The sequence below is a fragment of the Haemorhous mexicanus genome, chromosome 5 (assembly GCF_027477595.1).
Source record: "Haemorhous mexicanus isolate bHaeMex1 chromosome 5, bHaeMex1.pri, whole genome shotgun sequence".
NCBI lineage: Eukaryota > Metazoa > Chordata > Aves > Passeriformes > Fringillidae > Haemorhous > Haemorhous mexicanus.
The window spans coordinates 74,994,446-75,012,965 of record NC_082345.1 but is presented as its reverse complement, the minus strand read 5'-3'; the positions used below and the strand labels follow the sequence as shown (position 1 = coordinate 75,012,965).

Genomic DNA, 18,520 nt, shown 5'->3' with positions numbered 1-18,520 from the left:
CGTGAAAGTCGCCGCGAATGTCCCCGCGGGTGGCCCCGTGAGTGTCCCCGGGAATGTCCCCGCGCCCCCCTCTCGGCGCTCTATTGCTTCAGCCTGGATCGATCGCTCAGGTCTCCCAACAGCGGCGCTTTCGCCGCAACCTCCCCCTACCTGCCAACAAGCCCGTAGCTGATAGGCTCTGGCCGAAGAAGCTCGGCGCTGATTGGCGGTTGGCGCTCCGTCCCTCAGGCAGCGGACGGGCCATGTCGGCGGCGGCCGCGGCCCGGGACGGGCTCGGGGAGGGCGCGGGCGGCACCGCGGGAGGCGGCGATGGCGGCGGGGGAGGGATCCTGAACCGCTTCGTGCAGCTGCCGGGCAGGCCGCGGGCGGCGGGTGAGTGGCGGCCGGCGCCGGGGATGACCCCGACCCCAAGGCCCAGAAGGGGTTCGGGACCGGGGCAGCCCCGACCCTGAGGAGTCCAAGGGGTCGGGGAGCGAAGCATCCCCATCTCAGGGGACCGCGACCGGGGCACCCCGGTTTCTAAGGTCCTGAGGGGTTCAGGGCCGGGGCATCCCCGTCTCCGGGGGTCGGGGACCGGGACACCGCCGTCCCCAAGGTCCTGAGGGGTTCTGGACCGAGCACCCCCATCCCGGAGGGTCAGGGGCTGGGACAGGCCCATTCTTCAAGGAGTCTGTGATTGGCAATTACCCATTCCCACGGTGCTCGGGAGCGGGGTACCCCCATTCCTGGGGGGTCCTTGATCGGGGCATCCCCATTCCCGGAGAGGTCTGCTCACCCCAGCCACAGGGTCCTGCTGTCCCAGGCTGGGACACGCGTGTCCCCAAGGCCCCGGGGGACAGCAGTGCCTGCCTCTGGGACATTCCGGGGGGGAGCTGGGGTGCCCCAGCAAACCGGGAATAATGGGGTCACCCTGTCCCCAAATCCAGGAATGGTGTGGGGGGAGCTGGGCTGTTCCCATCCCAATGATCCCGGGGCGTGGAGCCTGGAATCGGGGATGGGGGGGCTGTTATCCTTTTACAAATGGGTTTAGGGTGACCCCCTCCTACAGCTCCGTGGGTGGCAGCTCTTCCTTCCCGAGCCCAGTGCTTCCCAGGTGCTGGGTGGTGCCTGGATGCCCCCCACGGGCTGTACATCCCTGTGGGTGTGGGGATAGGGGTACCCCACAGGGAGCAGCCCTGTTTCAGTCACCCTGGATAAGCCTGGGGTGACCCCTGGGATCCCCCCACTCTGCAGTCCCAGTGTACTGGGGGGGTTTGGGACATCCCCACAATGCCGGGAGGGGACATCTTGCCTGGGGTGTGACATCAGCTTAGTCCTGGTGCCTGGGAAAAGTGGGAATTTTCCCTGGGAAAATTCCACCTCTCTCCTATCAAGGCTGGATGCTGAAGGGTTATTCCATCATTCCTGTATGTCTGTCACCCCAAAACGCCCCAGACATTCCAGGGGGAGGCTGAGGTTACCCCAGGATCACAGGACTGGGAAGTTCTGCAGCACTGGGAGGGCTGTGGGCCAGCCCCTGGAATATCCCATTTTTCCTTGTCCCTGCAGCTCCTCCTGACCTTGAGCTGCATATCCCAGGGCCAGGAATCCTTTGCTGCCACTCACATCCCTCAGTTCCTGTGGGATATGAATCTCCTCAGCCCTCAGGGGTGGCAGCAGCAGGGAAGGGCCTTTCCATCCATGTTCCCAGCCCTGAAACCTGCCATGGCTTCTCCCTAGAAATGCATTTTCCTCATGCTCTGGCTCAGCCTTCCAGCCTCTTCCAGCAGCACTGGGAATTTGCTGAGTGGCTCCACACCTTCTATTTTTGGGCAAATGCTCAGCCCCATCTCCTTCCTTGCCTGGAAATGCCTTTCTTGGCCCCACAGGCCCTGCTGCTCTCCCCTTGCTGGGCTGGAAGCGTTGGCTGGAGCAGGTGGGAATTGCACCCTCCTGATCCTGCAGGGATTCTGTCCCTCCCTGCAGCTGCCCAGCTCACCTGGCCACTCAAACCAGCCTAAATCCTCCCCAAAACACCCTGGATTGTTGGAGTTTTCTCCCAGTTTGACACCTGTCAGGTCCTATTTATAGAGCTCCAGCAGCAGCCCTTACATAACCATCGAGAGAGGAATTTTTCCCCCTCATTCCATTTCCTCCAACCTGATTTGTTCCTGAGCTCCCAGTTCCAGAGTTCCCAGGTTTGTTTCCCTAGCTCCAGTTCTCCTCCAGACTTGTCAGGTTTCATTCCTCACCTCCCAGTTTTCCTGCAGAATTCCAAGTTTTCTTTCCTTCCCAATTCTCTAAATTCCCAATTTCTCCTAAATTTTTCTTCCAGACTTTTCAGGATTCTTTTCTTACTCCCAATTCTTTCCAGAGTTCCCAGGTTTGTTTCCTTAGCTCCCAGTTCTCCTCCAGACTTGTCAGGTTTCATTCCTCACCTCCCAGATTTCATGCAGAATTTCTAGGGTTTTTTTCTTTCCCAATTCTCCTAAATTTTTCTTCCAAACTTTTCAGGATTCTTTTCTTCCTCCCACTTCCTTTCCAGAGTTTGCAGGAGTTGTTCCTCCATTTTCCCCATGCTATTCCATGCCCCGGTGTTTGGAAAGATGAAAAAAAAAAAAGTCAAATCCAGGTGGTTTGTGGTTTGTTCTTCTTTTTCTGTCCACATTTTCCAGTGTTTCCATCAGACTGCTGGGATTAAGGGAATTGGAAGAATCAGGACACTTAAGTGGATTTTTGCCTCTCCTGGCTCAGCATTCCTGCTCTTGCCTTCAGCTGTAATTTTACCAATCACAGAAGGGTTTGGGATTTTTTTTTAATGGAGAGGTTCAGCTTTTAATATGTATTTAAAAAATACCAAATGTATTTAAGAAATTCCAAATATCCCAAAGCCTTTTGTGTCATGGAGAATTCCCTAATTAATGGGATAACGTTCCAGTGACCTGCTGAGGCTGCAGGAGTGGGCAAGCAAGTGTGAAGTGTACCAAAGATGTCATTCCAGGTGCAGCAGCTGGAATGACATCCCAGGAGCCCAGAATCTGGGAGCTGGGAGGTTTGGGAGCAGCCTCACAGAGAGGGAACTGAGGGAAGGCAAATCAGGGCCTGGGCTGCAGCCCCAGGGACTCTGGGAGGGAGAGATGGGATCATCCTGCTCTTCCCAGTGCCCCTGGAATTCTGGAACTTCTGCTCTCCACAAGTCAAGAAATTCCCAGACTAGAGAGTATCCCAAGGAGATGGTCCAGGGAAGGAAGGGCTGAAGGATTCAAGTCTCTTCTCTCTGGAAAACCAGAGCAGCTGGGGCTGCCCCTGGATCCCTGGCAGTGTCCCAGGCCTGGTTGGATGAGGTTTGGAGCAGCCCGGGACAGTGGGAGGTGTCCCTGCCATGGAATGGGATGATCCCTGAGGTCCTTTCCAAGCCAGACCATCCTGGGATTCCATTCCATGATTCTGTGAGCAGGGAGGGCTGAGGTGGAACCTCACTGGGGTTTTCCAGGCCTTAAAGGATGGGGGGTCTCCCTTCACATGGAGAGGCCAAGGAGCAGTGGGGACAGGGTGCACTGGGAAGGTTCATCCCAAGGGAAAAAAGACATTTTTTCCAGTGAGAGCCATCATTGCCTGGGAACAGGCTCCCCTGGGATGTGGTGGAGTTCCTGGAGGGTTTCAGGACATGGCTGCTCCAGGTGCTGAAGAACCTCATCCCAGGTCCTTTTCCCACAGGACACTGGGCCAGATGATCTTCCCAGTTCCACAGTTTTCATTCTCCAGAATTCCTTTCTTCTCCTTTGTGCTTCCTGGAAACAAACAACCCAAGGATCACTCAGTTCTAGTGGTGTAAAATCCTTGAAAATAGGATTGCCCCAGAGATTTTGGAAACAAAGCCTGGGAGAACCAGACCTGTTCACAGAACCCCTGGGCTGGCAGAGACCTTCAATGTCACAGAGTCCAGCCCAGCCCCAAGGGCTCAGCCAGAGCCTGGCACCCAGTGCCACATCCAGGCTGGTCAAACACCCCCAGGGGTGGGGACTGCACCCCCTCCCCGGGCAGCCATGGCAGAACTTTATCCCCCTTGCTGGAAAAGCTTTTTCCTGCTCTCCAGCCTGAATTTCCCTGGCACAGCTCGGGGCTGTGTGCTCTGGGTGTGTCAGTGCTGCTGGGGACAGAGCCCAGCCCAGCTGGGCACAGGCACCTCTCAGGAGTGCAGAGAGGGATGGGGGCAGCCCTGAGTCTCCTTTGCTGCAGGCTGAGCACCCCCAGCTCCCTCAGGGGCTCCTCCCAGGGTTTGTGCTCCCAGCCCCTCTCCAGCCTCGCTGCCTGTTCTTGACATTGATCCAAAGCCAGGAGCTCTCCCAGGATGATAATTCTGGAAACACTGCTTGGAGGTCTCTGCAATATCTGGAAATCTCTTGGCTGTCCTGCAGGTTGTGCTGGTTGGCATCCTTGGCTGGATCCTCTGGCTTCTCCCATTTTCCATCTGCCCCTCAGAGCCATTGTTCAGGGACCCAGCTACAGCTGGGAATTTTTCCTCTTGGGAATTTCTCAGGTGTGGGCAGCCTGCCCAGGAAGGGAAGGGTGGGATCTGCAGATGCTGAACACAGCTGGATGAACAAATAGGTTTTAAACCTCACTCTCAGCAATGCATTCCCAATCTTGCTTATCCAAACATTCCTGAGGGACTCAGGAATTCCAAACTTATTTTGTCCAGCTGTTGTGGAAAAGATGAAACTTTGAAGATGGGAGTCAAAGTCAATATTGACTTGTCTTGTTCTGGTTCAGCCCTTGTCCTAAATGTCCCTCAGGATCCTGCAGGGATCAGAAATGGAAAGGGAAAGATTGAATCCTGCTGTTGTGGATGTTGAAATCCAGGCAGGAGGAAAAATAATCACAAAACCATCTTTAGAAAGCTTTAAAAAGCAGAGAAAAGGACACATGCACAGCCCTGGGATATTCACCATGAATGTGGCGTGTGGAAAAAAGGAGGATCCCAAGCCACCTTGGATTTGGTGGGCTTACACCCTGTAGTTATTCTGTTTGTATTTCCAAAGCTAGGGCTGGAAGTAGAAGTTCTGCTGCTGGTGATGCTGTGCTGTGGTGGTGTAACACCCACCTGGTGGGATGGCCTTGCTCTGGGGTTTGTGGATTGAAGCCATGGATTGCTTGGGACACCCTGAGCCAGGACAGGCTTTGCACTGGTGCTGTTCCTTTTTCTGTTATCCTGACAGGAAGGACTTGGAGGTACTCAAAGTGCTGCAGACAACCCTGGGGTGGATGTTGGGATTAAATTAGCTTGGGAAGAAAGGGAACTGATAAAGGAGTGTACAACTGTGGGATGGTTTGGGTGGGAAGGGAGCTCAAAGCCCATCCAGTGTCACTCCTGTCATGGCAGGGACACTGTCCCAGGTGGCTCCAAGCCCATCCAGCCTGGGATCCAGGGGCAGCCACAGCCTCCCTGGGAAGCTTGTTCAGTGCCCCATCATTCTCAAAGTAGAAGTTTTTCCTTATTTCCGGCTGGAATTTCCTGTGTTTCAGTTTGTGCCCATTGTCCCTTCTCCTGTCACTGAGCAGTCTGGCCCCACTCCTCTCCACACCCACCCCTGAGATATAAATGGATTTGTTTAGGGTTTCTGACAGTCATGAGAAAAAGGATGGCTTCAGGAGGGTCTAAACAACCTCATGTTCATGGAATCATGGAATCTTTTCAGTTGGAAAAGGTCTCAGACCACTGAGTCCATCCATTCCCAGCACTGCCCTGGCCACCACTGCCCCACGTCCCCAGGTGCCCCATCCACAGGCCTTGAAATCCCTCCAGGATGGGGGCTCCACCCCTGCCCTGGGCAGCTGTGCCAGTGCCTGACCACCCTTTCCATGAAGGAATTGTCCCAAAATCCCCCCAGCCCCTGCCCTGGCCCAGCCTGAGGCCGTTCCCTCTGCTCCTGTCCCTGTTCCCTGGAGCACAGCCCGACCCCCCCGGCTGTCCCCTCCTGGCAGGGACTTGTGCAGAGCCACAAGGTCCCCCTTTGCTCTGGTGTCACATCTGGAAACACCTTCTTGTCTCATCCCCTGTCCTAATTACAGCTCCTGCAGGAGAGGAGTTCAATTAGGAGCAGCTTGGAGGTGTCAGTGCAGCAGCTCCTCAGAACTCCTGGGGTGAATCACTGCTTCAGGGGAATTCAGCAGGGTGTTGGCAGGTCAGTGCCAGCCAGCCCCTGTCTGTTGGATGGCTCAGCCCTTAATTAGGACTTTCCTTAATCATGTCCCTGTCATGATGCTTCAGCCTGGAATCACTGAATCCATTGGGTTGGAAAAGCCCCCCCAGCCCATCCATGTGCCCCATCCCCACCCTGTGCCCAGCCCAGAGCCCTGAGTGCCACCTCCTCAGACACCTCCAGGGATGGGCACTCCAAAGCTCCCTGGGCAGCCCCTGCCAAGGCCCGAGCACCCTTTCCATGGGGAAATCCCTGCTGATTCCACCCTGAGGCTCCCTTGGCACACCCTCTCACCCTGAGGGGATTTTCAGGGCCAGTTTGCCCCAGGACCCACCTTCAGCACGAGCAGGGGCCGCTGCTCGTAGCTCTGCCCGATCTGGACCTTGCTGACGAGGCTGGCGTGATCCTCCACCAGGACATCCATCCACTCGTAGATCTGCAAGGAGGAGCTGCTGGCTCACGAGGCTCAGCCTGCTTCTCACCTTTTGCTTTTCAGGGTATCCAGCACCAGATGCAACAGGCAGAGCTTCCCTGGGGAAGATCTGGTGCTTCCCTGGAGATCTGGGGCTCCTCTGGAGAAGACCTCGTGCTTCCCTGGAGAATATAGGGAGTCTGGGGCTCTGTGTGAGCAGGGAAAGGCACATCCAATCCAAACTGTGACTAATTCCCACCTTGTCCCCAGCCCAGAGCACCGAGTGTCACATCCAGGGATTTCTTGGACACCTCCAGGTGGGGATGGAGACTCCAAAGCTCCCCAAGCAGCCCCTTCCAATGTTTAACAACCATGGAGAAATTCCTCCTGACATCTTCTCTGAGTCTCCCCTGGCACAGCCTGAGGCTGTTTCCTCTCATCCTGTTGTTAGATTTCATTCTGATGGTGGAACTTATTCCCTGAAAATTTTACTATTCTCATTTTTGCCCTCAGCACTAAGGAAAAAGAACCTCCTTGTAAATGTACCTTCCCATCCTTCCTTCCTGCTTGTCTCTGGAATCTTAAACTGGGAAAATCCCAGATCATATCCATCTATCCATCCCTCCATCCATTTTAAAGCCATTTTCCATAACTTTACAAGCTCTTCCCCCCAGACCTGGTCGATCCTGCTGCTTGCCATGTCCAGCATCAAGGAACTCACAGCAGGACCTGGTGAATTCCAGCTTTTCACACAATGGGGCCTTGCTGTGCTTCCCTGAGCTTTGGGTATTCTGGGGTTCAGCTCAGGGAAAATGGGCTCTGCTCATGACAAAGCTCAGCAAATCCCAGGATTTTCCCATCTAAAAGTCACACCTGTGGAATGGGCAGCAAAACCAGCTGCAGACCTCTCCTGCATTCCAGCTGGAGCTGTGAATCATCCAGTGAGTCCTAATTAAATGGACATGCAGCTCTTTATTGGAGCCATGGAGTTTGGCTGCTGAAGGAACTCGTTGGAATTAACCCTTGAGCAGCTCAGCTTTTACAGCTCCTCTCCCTCAACAGACACAAGTGGAGGAATCCTTTCTGAAGGCACTGATGAGCAAGAGTTAGAAGGGCCCCTAAAGATCATCCAGTGCCACCTGCCATGGGCAGGGACACTTTCCACTATCCCAGGGTGCTCCCAGCCTGGCCTTGGACCCTTCCAGGGATGTGGGATCCCTTCCTGTTGAAAACTGGGATTTCTGGCCAGGTCAGCTACCTTCCCTGTTTAATTTTGGGAGGTGGATGGCAGTGAAGGCCTCCTGGCTGATGTGTTTTAATTTATTTTCTTAGAATTACTCCTCTTACCTTTAGTTTATTGGCTTTATATAAAACTCAGCCTTATTCTCCTCTTTTCCCTCTGGAAAATTCTCATGGCAAGTGTTAGAACTAAAAGGAAATAAAATCTGTATTTAATATAATATCTGAACTCCTAATTCCTTAACACCTCTTAAATTAGGATGTGGAATATCCCCCTCTCCTGTGCCCAAACATCCATGTCCCCACTACAGATTTTTCCCTGAATTCCTTAACTTTCTTCCCCTCTTTTCAGCCAGTGCTTATTAGTTTTCTAAGTGGGAATTGCTGTGAGACACAATTATTCCTGGAAACACCCCAAATCTGTCAAAGCCTTGTCTGAACCCTGGAGAGCAGCTGAATTTTGGACCAGAGTTGAACATGATTAAGCAAAGCTGCTTGTGCTCAGCTCAAGTGTTTATTATTTGGTCTGGACAAATCATTTATTTCACTTTTCCTGTAGGAAAAATGGTTCATGCTTTTTTGCCTTTTTTTCTTTTTCTTTTTTTTTTTTTTTTTTTTTCCAGTGTGGGATTCACTGCTGGGAATTGTAACAGAAGCAAACATGCTGGGTCCTCATTAGATGCTTTCCTGGCTCCTTTTTCATCCTAAAATCCATAAAAAAATCTGTGGGAGCAGGTGGGAGGTGAAGGTCACTGGTTTGTTTGGGTTTGTTTTGGTCAATGGTCAGCCAAGACCTTGATTTGTTACTTCTGAATATTCCTGGTTAGTTTTTCCTTGGCTGAATCCATCTTTTTATCTATTCCAGCTGAGAGCTGGGCTGGAATTGACCTCCCTGCTTTTATTTCCATTGAGTTTTAGGGGTGGGCAGGCAGAGGATTCCTTTTGGGAATGGCTGCATCTGCCTGTAGGATCCCAGCTGGATTCCCTGCTCCTCCCAGTGCAAATGCCTTTGTTCAGGAGCAGATTTTCCTGCTCTGTCAGACCTGTTTAGTGACAAAAGTCACTAAATTTTCTGTCGCTGAACAGAACTAAACTAAGCTGTTCTGTTTAGTGACAAAGTCTCCTTGAGATCCAAGGAGCAAAAGGGAAGGCACACAGAGGTATTTGGAGGAGGGAAAGCAAATCCTTAATTTTTTTCTCCATTGGGCATCTTTAAATACAGACATTTGGAGATGTTTTTAAGTGAAATTTGCCAAACAGAACAAAAGAGGAGGGAGTTTACCAAACACCTCAGAAAGGGCTGTTGTGCAGTGGTTGCCACGTGGTCCAGGGGCAGAGTGACCGGGGTGAGATGGTGACACGCAGACTGTCCCTTTTCCAGCTTGTCCTTCCAAAGCCATTTCCTCCTGCTGCAGAGGCCCTTCCCTGTGGAATACATCCCAGTGGGTGCCCTGCTGACCCTGGGACAGGCCCTGAGCTCTTGTGGAGCTGCTGTTTCTCCTCCTGCTGCAGGCCACAGGTGCCCCCCGGCCAGGAGCGGCCATCGCTGCGTGGCCGACAGTTCCAACCTCTACGTCTTCGGGGGCTACAATCCCGACTACGATGAGTCTGGGGGCCCAGAGAACGAGGACTACCCCCTCTTCAGGGAGCTCTGGAGGTACAACTTTGCCACAGACACCTGGCACCAGATGGGCACCGAAGGCTACATGCCCAGGGAGCTGGCCTCCATGTCACGTACGTATGGAAATCCAACTCCTCCTGTGCCTGCTCCTGGAGCTATTTTAATCCTGCCTATTTTAATCCAGGCAAGAATTGGAAATCTGGATGCTGTTTTGCCAAGTAGGCCTTGAGGTTGGGTTGGGTTTGGGATTTTTCTTTCAATTTTTGCTCGGTCGAGGCAGAGGGAAAGAAAGAAATGGGAAAGCAAGAGGTGTTTTCCAGGTGTTTACCTTGCTGTGCTTTCAGCAGGAAGGTGCCTCATGCAGACATCTCCAAGCATCCAAAAATAGCTGTCTTTGTTCACTTTTCAAAGCAGACCTTTGGTTACCATGGTTTTGGTTGGGATCCTTTCTCCTTTCGAGCCTCTCAAAGCCATCAATGCACGGGGTGGATTGTAGGGAGTTTGAACAGCACTGAGCACTGCTGTCCCCAGGGTGGGGAAACATGGACTGGTTTGGGTTGGAAGGGAGCTCCAAGATCATCCAATTCCATGCCATGGGCAGGGACACCTTCCCTAGAGCAGCTTGCTCCAAGCCCAATCCAGCCTGGAAAACTGTTCTGCTGATCTCCCAGCAATGAGCAGCCCTGTTTTGACTCTCTCTCCCCCAGTTGTTTTACATGGCAACAACCTCCTGGTGTTTGGGGGCACCGGGATCCCCTTTGGAGAGAGCAACGGGAACGACGTCCACGTGTGCAACGTCAAGTACAAGAGGTGGGCTCTGCTCAGCTGCCGTGGCAAGAAACCCAACCGCATCTACGGCCAGGTACGGAGCTCAGGGAGCCTGAGGGAGAGTCCCAGGGCTCAGGGCACCACAGCCCCTCCCTCTCTGGGCCTCAGCAGAGCTCTTCCCTCTGTGCAAAAGCACGAGGAAAAGCAGGTGTCCTTCGTGAGGAAATGGAGCGGCTTTGGTTCTTGGAGATTTCAAAGGAAAGGAGGTTTTCTCCTAGTTAGAAGGGGCAGAATTTGTTCTTTAAATGCCTGGTGCAGCTGAATGAAAAGAGTGTCATTTAAGGAGTGGTTGGTAGTCAAAAACCTTCAAAACCCAAAGCTCTAAATGAAAATTTAAAAAGTGATTTAAGGAGTGGTTCATAGTCAAAACCTTCAAAACCCAAAGCTCTAAATGAAAATTTAAGAAGTGATTTAAGGAGTGGTTCATAGTCAAAACCTTCAAAACCCAAAGTTCTAAATGAAAATTTAAGAAGTGATTTAAGGAGTGGTCTGTAGCCAAAGCCCTTAAAACACAAAACTCTAAATGCAAGTTCCTAGGGTTCCTTTATCTCACAATTACACCTTTTAATACTTTCCATAAAGTGAATGAACGAGGTGGACAAGGAAATGAATTCACACTCACCACAGGACTGACCCTTTTTGCTGGTGCACATCTGCTTTGGAGGAGCAGGAATTCCCTCTTCTCCAGCCCCAGGTGTCCCAAGTCCTTTCTGGTTTCTCTGCCAGGCCATGGCCATCATCAACGGGTGTCTCTACGTGTTTGGAGGAACAACTGGCTACATTTACAGCACTGATCTCCACAAGCTGGACCTCAACACCCGGGAATGGATCCAGCTGAAGCCAAACAATATGTCCTGTGACATGCCAGAGGAGAGGTGAGCACCTGGGCAGCCTCAGGGAGCTTTTCTGGGAGGCAGGGAATGGGAAGCTTTGGGATACCTTGCTCTGGTTGCCATTTCCAGCCCTCCTTTGCCTGGGAGTTGTTGAGGCATTGGGAGGAAGGATTTTGGTCGCTCTCATCCGTGGTTTGGTGTCCAGCTGAGAACAGGGAATTGGGAATGGAAGACTCCCAGAATGGTTTGGGGTTCATAGGAATCTTAAAATCAATCTAATTCCACCCCCCTGCCATGGGCTGGGACACCTTCCACTATGCCAGGCTGCTCCAAGCCCTGTCCAGCCTGGCCTTGGACACTTTCCTTGGAAGGGGCTGGAATATTGATGACTGTCCTGGTACTCACTAATCCTTGCACTTCATTATTTAATAATTAGTCTGCAATCAGAAAATGCCTCTCAGACTTCTGGGGTGCTCCTTGGAGGGCTCAGGAAAACTCCCACATCTCCTGCATGCTCCCAGCCTGAGGGACTGATGCAGCAGAGCCAGGCTTGGGAGTTTCTGCTGAAATCCCTGGAAGCTGATGGTGATTTCCAGGAGGGTTTTTGTTGTTGCTAATTGTGCTGCTCTGCACCTTCAGGTACAGACATGAAATTGCTCATGATGGTCAAAGGATTTATATCCTGGGAGGTGGAACTTCCTGGACAGCTTATTCCTTGGATAAGGTGAGGCATTTGGAACCCTGGACAGGAGATTTTCCACACTGAGGAATTACCAGCACAGCCTCTCCATCTGGCTTGCCTGGAGAGCCTGGTAAAAAAAGAAGAAAAAAAAAAAAGATAATTGGGAGCAGATTGTTCTCCTATTTCTGTAAAACCTGGATTTGCCACACAGTGTCCTGGTGATGAATCTGTGGTCACCTTAAATAGTGCTCTGCTTCCAAAAATTGGAGTCTGCAGCACTTTATGTGACATTTTATCTCTCCATTGTCCCATTTTTCTCCCTATGTGCAGCAGGAGGAAGGTATTTCTAAATCCTTCTGAGAGCTCGAGGGTGTGGATTTTAATTGGTCCAGCTCTTTTCAAAAGCAATATTCTTTTCTTTTTTCAGCTGTAGGGCTGAAATAGCAAAGCTGGGATGGAGCTTGAGAGGTGATTTTAGACCTGCTTAGTCACTGGCTGGGATCAGCTATTTTTGGGTTTGCCACTTAATGAAAAAAAGGGATTTATTTCTAGTGGGTCAGAGCCTGTGGCTGCATCACCCGGTGCTGGTGGAGCCAGGAGGATCTCATGGCTCCTCTTGTTCCCCCCCAGATCCACGCCTACAACCTGGAAACCAACACCTGGGAGGAGATCACCACAAAGCCTCACGAGAAAGTCGGTGAGTTTGGAATTTCCCTTCCTTCCCTGTGAGCCAGAGTGGCCAAGGTGCTTGAGGGTGCAGTTTTCTTGTTCAAGGTGTGGCTTTTTGCTGGATTTGGGATTCTGCTTGTGCTGCAGTGCTGAGGATGAACCCATCCAAGGGAGTTTGGCAGTCTGGCTTCCCTCTCTCCCTGCTGGGGAAAGGTGGCAGTGCCTGGATCTGCTCCCAGAGGATCCAGATCATCCCTGCTCCCTTTGAGGCCCTGGGCTTTCCCTGGAGTCTCACAGCTGCTTTTTACCAAGCCAGATTTGAGACTCTGGGGAACAAAATTCCAGCATTTTTCTTCCTTCCCCAGAGGGAAATTAGGACTCAAACCTGAAATAGCTGCTTAAAATTACACCTTTTATACCTGGGATAGCAGGAAAGCAGAACCTCTTATAAATGAAACTCCATGATTAAATGTTGAGACAAAATCACCACTTGCACAAGCATTTTAAAGCAATTATTGCTGATATATATTTTTAAATTTATTCTCCCCAGGCTTCCCAGCAGCCAGAAGATGCCACAGCTGTGTGCAGATAAAAAATGGTAAGATTTACCTCTGGAAAATTGGTGTGTCTTGTACAACCAAGCAGGGGAGAGTTGGAGAGAACTGCAGGGAACACGTGGCTTTTCTGGAAGAGGATTTTTTCCTCACTAACACTCTTTAAGCTGCCCACTTGACACCATTCCTTCTTCTGCCCTGAAAAACCAGTTAGAGTCTTGATCCCTCTTTTCCAAACCCTTCAGGTCAGAGGCTGAATGCTCTCTGTTGAAGGGTGGAGGGACATGCTGGATTGGGTTTCCTAGGAGTGTTGATTGTGCCAATAAAAGTAAGGCAGGAGCTGGGAGATGCTTCCAGCCCACCAGCAGGATTTGGCAGCCCCTGAGCAGAGAACCTGGGCAAAGCTGGGAGCAAGGCAGGACTGGGAGCTGGGGCTGTTCCCTGTGGGTTTAAAATCCCTGGAATCTGATCAAGCCCAGGTGTTGAGAACCCAGCCTGGCTATGAGAAAAGGGAATGCTCTCCTGCTTGCAGTGGCATTTAGCCCTGAGTCTGCCATGGTGGGGCTGGGGTCATGGGCAGGCTGGGAAGGGGGACATGAGGCAGAAATCCACCCTGACCCCCAGTGGGGGCAGCAGGGGATGGGGGGATTCTGCCCCTCTCAGGTGAGACCTCACCTGCAGAGCTGCCCCAGCCCTGGGGACACAGCAGCAGCACCTGGAGCTGCTGGAGAGAGCCCAGAGGAGGCCCTGGAGCCCCTCTGCTCTGGAACCAGGCTGGGAGAGCTGGGGGTGCTCACCTGGAGAGGAGAAGGGTCCAGGGAGAGTTTTCAGCACATTCCAGGGCCTGGAGGGGCTCCAGGAGAGCTGCAGAGGGACTGGGGACAAGGCCTGCAGGGACAGGAGCCAGGGAATGGCTCCCACTGCCAGAGGGCAGGCATGGATGGGATCTGGGCAATGAGGAATTCCTGGCTGGGCTGGAACTGCCAGAGCAGCTGGGGCTGCCCTGGATCCCTGCAGTGTCCCAGGCCAGGCTGGACACTGGGGCTGGAGCAGCCTGGGACACTGGGAGGTGTCCCTGCCCATCAGGCTGAACTGGATGGGCTTTGAGGTCCCTTCCCACCCAAGTCAGTCTGGGAATCTTTACGTGACCTCTGCTTTGTGGTGGGCCTGGTCTGGGAGATCCTGGGAGCCTTTGTTGAGGTGAAAGAGTTCCTGATCCCAAACCTGTGTGGGGAGGGTGATCCCTGAGCTCCCTCCCAGCTGTCCCCTGGTTCCTGGCAGGGGCAGGGCTGGGCCTGGCAGCTCCCCACATCCCTCTCTTGCAGATGTGTTCGTGTGTGGGGGCTACAATGGAGAGGTGATTCTGGGAGATGTTTGGAAGCTGAACCTCCAAACTTTCCAGTGGGTCAAGCTCCCAGCTGCCATGCCAGAGCCTGTGTACTTCCACTGTGCTGCTGTCACCCCAGTAAGTGACTCCTTTTGTTCCTCCAAGTACTCCTACCTTGGTGTGGGCTGCAGATAGAGCTGATGTTCCCAAGGAACTGACCTCCACTGGATGCAGCAGCTTTTGGGAGGCTCTTCTTCCTGCTGCTGTTTGAAGAGTGGAGCCTCACTGGGGATTTTGCTTTCTGAAAGAAATAATGCAGAATTTGAGCTTTTAAAGTCAGTGTGGGAACAGCAGTTCCTGCTTGTAAAAGGAAAAAAAAAAGCACAAATACTCCCTGAGTGAAGTGATTTTATCCTACTGAGAACAGCCTGAGGTGAAGGATTGGATGAGGTGTTTCCAACCCTTTGGAAACCACTAAGGAATGTTGGTATTGCCAGAGCTTTTGGCCTTAAAGAGAAGGCTGGATGGAGACCTGGGATTGATAATTACCAGGCAGCAAGAAGTGCCTTTGGCTGTGCCTTCACCTCCTTGAGCTCCTCATCTCCTGAGGGCAGAGATCACATTCCTTGGTGTCACTTCTTTTGGGGAATGTTACAAATGCAGCTTTTCCTGGGAAGTCTGATAAAGGTGTTTCCCAGGCAGCTCAGTGACTGCCTGGACAGCTGGAATGCCCTTTCTTTGCCAGCCTGTGGAGAAAAAAAAAAGCCACTCAGCAGCTGAGTTTTTCCCATCTCTGTGTGTTCCTGTCATCCCTGGAGCAGGGTTGTGCTGAGCCAAGGGAATGCAGGATGTCTGTGTGAGGTGGGTGTAGTTTAAAAATACATTCTTTTTAGCTGGAACACGAGAATGGCTCTGTACTACTTTATTAACAGTTTGCCACACTCCTAAAATGGATTTCTTGGGATAGAAACCACCTGAAACTCAGAGCAAAGCACTCAGAGGTGGTGGATAAGTGGTTTAGGATGAGACATGGCCCCTCCAGCAGTGATTCCTCCCTTGACTCAGAGGATCCCAGAGCGTGTGCCTGAGGCAGTGACAGCTCTGCTGAAGGGTGGGAGGTGGGAATAAAGCCCAGTCCTGCTTTTCCTGGCTCTGTAACTCCTGTCCCCCTTTCCCACCCAGGCTGGCTGCATGTACGTCCACGGAGGGGTGGTCAACATCCACGAAAACAAACGGACTGGCTCCCTGTTCAAAATGTGGCTGGTGGTGCCCAGCCTGCTGGAACTGTGCTGGGAGAAGCTCCTGGAATCTTTCCCTCACCTAGCAACTCTCTCCAGATCCCAGCTTTTGCACCTTGGACTGACGCAGGGACTCGTTGAGCGACTAAAATGAGACATCTCCCACTTCTGTCCAAGACTCACCACGTTGAAGAATTCCCCCTCCCACCCCCTATTTATGGATTCCATGGATGGTCTTGCTAAGAACACGGAGGAACCTGCTCAAGGCCTTACTCAGCAAATACATCAATGCCTTTCCAGACATGGTTACTTTTAGTCATTGGAAAAAATGAAAGTCCCCTTTTTATTTATGGAGCTCTAAGTTACACCATTAATCCAAAAGTATTTTCTGAGACTAAGCAGCCAACCAGCAACCTGTCATCAGCACACGCTTGCAATTAACTGGGGAGCTTAATGAACTACTGAATGTCTGAGCCCGTGCTTAACGTGGCGCCTTCACCTTGGTACTTCCACCATCGCATCCACCGAGGGACACCTGATGCAGAACAAGCACCAAGCTGCTCTTTAGCTGTGGCTGCCCCATCCCTGGCAGCCAGCTGAGCTCCCTGTCCACAGCCAGGCCGTTCCTCCAGCCCTGCATGTGTTCCATGGGCATGTTCCCACCACGTTCCCACCCCGAGCCTCCGGAGACGGCTGGAACGTCGCCCGGGGCGGCGAGCCCAGCTTGGCCCCTGCAGCTTCCCCGGTGCAGTGTCTGTGTCCTCCCCTTTTCATACTGAAAGGTTTGCTTGGAAGACTGGGAAAAAGTTGCCACTTAAGGGACTACTGTGTAGTTTACTGGGGGTGGGGAGGGAAAAGGTTTTCCTGAGGCTTTTTTAACCTTTTCGGCTCGCTTTGCACCCAGAACGAGCTACAGCAAAAACTTACCCTGTAGATTTCAGAGCTCTTTGGACCTGCTCAGCCAAGCCCTGGTTCTCAGCATCTCCCAGCTTTTTTTTTTCCTTCCTCCCACATCCCAAAAACTGGCCTTTTTCTTCTTGCTTCACATTCCCCTGAGGGTGGGAGATGTGATTTAAAGCCGGTTTGGGGAGTGGCTTTGTGGTTCACTCAGCCCAGGAAATACAGCATCCAAAAAAGGGGAGAGGGAACAACTGTCCCTCCTCCTGGGGACAGGGATTGTCTGTGCACAGGAAGGGGTGGCTCTGGTCCTCTTGTGCTCTCTACACTGCATTTGTTTAAGTGGCCACTGAACTCTGACAGCTCCAGGCATGAGGTTTGTGCAAAATCCTTTTCAGTTGGAGCCCATTTTTAAGTGCCTTTTGTTTTTAAAATCAGCTTTTCCCAATGCTTTCCTCTTCATCAAAGGCAGAGGTTACACTCTGAGGTTTTAGTTTCTTTTTAAGAAATTGCATTTATGTTTAAATAAACCATAGCATTGTCTTCATGTTGTTAATCCAAAGGTGCTGCCTGCTGGAGTCACTGCCCTCCACGTAGGGAACTCGCCCCTTGTCCCAAAATTAAGCTTCCCCTGGTCTTGAGAATAGATTTTCCCCTTTCTCCAGCTTCAGTTGCTGCCTTTTCCCCCCCCAAGGCTCAGAAAACAAAGTCTGGACCTCACAGCTGAGGCTTTCTCAGGTGCTTGGACCACAGGAACTGGTGGGAGCTGCTTGGAGCTCTGCTGTCTCCATCCTCTGCATTGCACCTTCACAGGAATTGTGCATTTCAACCCCTTGTCTGCCTCCCTGGCTGCTGAATCCAGACCCTGCTGGCAGCTGTGGGCTGGGGAAGGGTTCCCTGCTCTCCTGCCCTGGCTTGCAGTGACCTCCAGCTCCTTCTTCCATGCCAAACTCTGAGGCTGAATATCCACACTTCCATCTTTGCCTTGGGGACCTTTGTCCTGGTCATCCCTGTCCTGGTTTTCCTCTCACCTGCTTTAAAGAGCATCTCCCCTCATCCCCAAGGTGATGCTGGAGCCATCCAAGATCTCTGAGCAAGCACATTCCTTAGGCTCTTAGGGTTTCCTTACTCTGGAAGTCTCTGGAGCTTTCTCTGAGGTTGTCACGAAGCCTCTCTCGATGATTTCGGAGCAGTCTCAGGACTCTGGAGAGGTCTCAGCTGGCTGGAAGCTGATCCCAATTTTCAAGGGATAACCCTGGAAACCACAGGGCTGTCAGTCCTGCTTCAGTGCCTGGTAAAACCCTGGAAGAGATTATTCTGGGAAGTACTGAAAAACCTCAGGTGGAGAGCACAGACAGGTCACAGCCAGCACAGCCTCAGCAGAGGCAAGTCCTGCTTGGCCACCCTGATTTCCTGCTAGATCAGCACAACCCACCTGGATGATCCTGGAAAGCCAGGAGATGGAGTCTGCAGCCTTCAGCAAAGTGCATCCAGGACAGGCTGGGGAGCAGCTGTGGGAAGGGACCTGGGGGTCCTGGGTGATGGGACAGAAGTGCCCTGGAGCCAGGAGGGACACCTCTGTCCTGGGGACATCGGGGACAGCAGCAAGGGAGGGGAAAGTCCTGTTCTGCCCAGGCTTCCCAGGAAATGGGCACAGCCCAGGGGCATTTGGACAATGCTCTCGGGGCCAGGGGGGGATTGTTGGGGTGTCCTGGGCAGGGCCAGGAGCTGGACTTGATCCCTGTGGATCCCTCCACCCCCAGCAGCTGGGAAAGCATCGCCAAGAAAACCACAAAGGTCCATGGAGTTCTCTTTTGCTGATAAAAGCTGTACAAGCAGCACCCACTGATGGATTTTCCAGGGGTCTTTCCCATTCCATAACCTCCACTGGCTGCTGCAGGAGGGACAGCAGAGCTTTGGAGGCTGCTCTTCCTGAAAAAATGACTTTGTTCAAGCCCTGAGCTCACAGCTCCTGCTGAGGAGGGCTTTAATTGCTGCTGGCTACTGCCTGTGGGTAAAAGCTTTAATTATAATTCCC

General features: G+C 52.3%; 1 protein-coding gene across 1 annotated transcript; it reads left to right on the top strand.

Moving 5' to 3' along the window:
* The first annotated feature begins 236 nt into the window (after window positions 1–236).
* Window positions 237–17,044, top strand: KLHDC10 (kelch domain containing 10). Its single transcript, XM_059847627.1, has 9 exons — window positions 237–372; window positions 9,346–9,567; window positions 10,162–10,316; window positions 11,009–11,157; window positions 11,755–11,839; window positions 12,428–12,494; window positions 13,017–13,064; window positions 14,346–14,485; window positions 15,530–17,044. The coding sequence occupies exons 1-9, from the start codon at window positions 243–245 to the stop codon at window positions 15,737–15,739; spliced, it is 1,206 nt and encodes a 401-aa protein (XP_059703610.1). The 5' UTR covers window positions 237–242; the 3' UTR covers window positions 15,740–17,044.
* The last annotated feature ends 1,476 nt before the right edge of the window (window positions 17,045–18,520 follow it).

Excerpts from the sequence above, each read along its gene's own strand:
- KLHDC10 (XM_059847627.1), top strand. The coding sequence starts at position 243 with ATGTCGGCGGCGGCCGCGGCCCGGGACGGGCTCGGGGAGGGCGCGGGC. Across the intron at positions 373-9,345 it reads GGGCAGGCCGCGGGCGGCGG|GCCACAGGTGCCCCCCGGCC; the intron begins GTGAGTGGCGGC and ends CTCCTGCTGCAG. Across the intron at positions 9,568-10,161 it reads GGAGCTGGCCTCCATGTCAC|TTGTTTTACATGGCAACAAC; the intron begins GTACGTATGGAA and ends TCTCTCCCCCAG.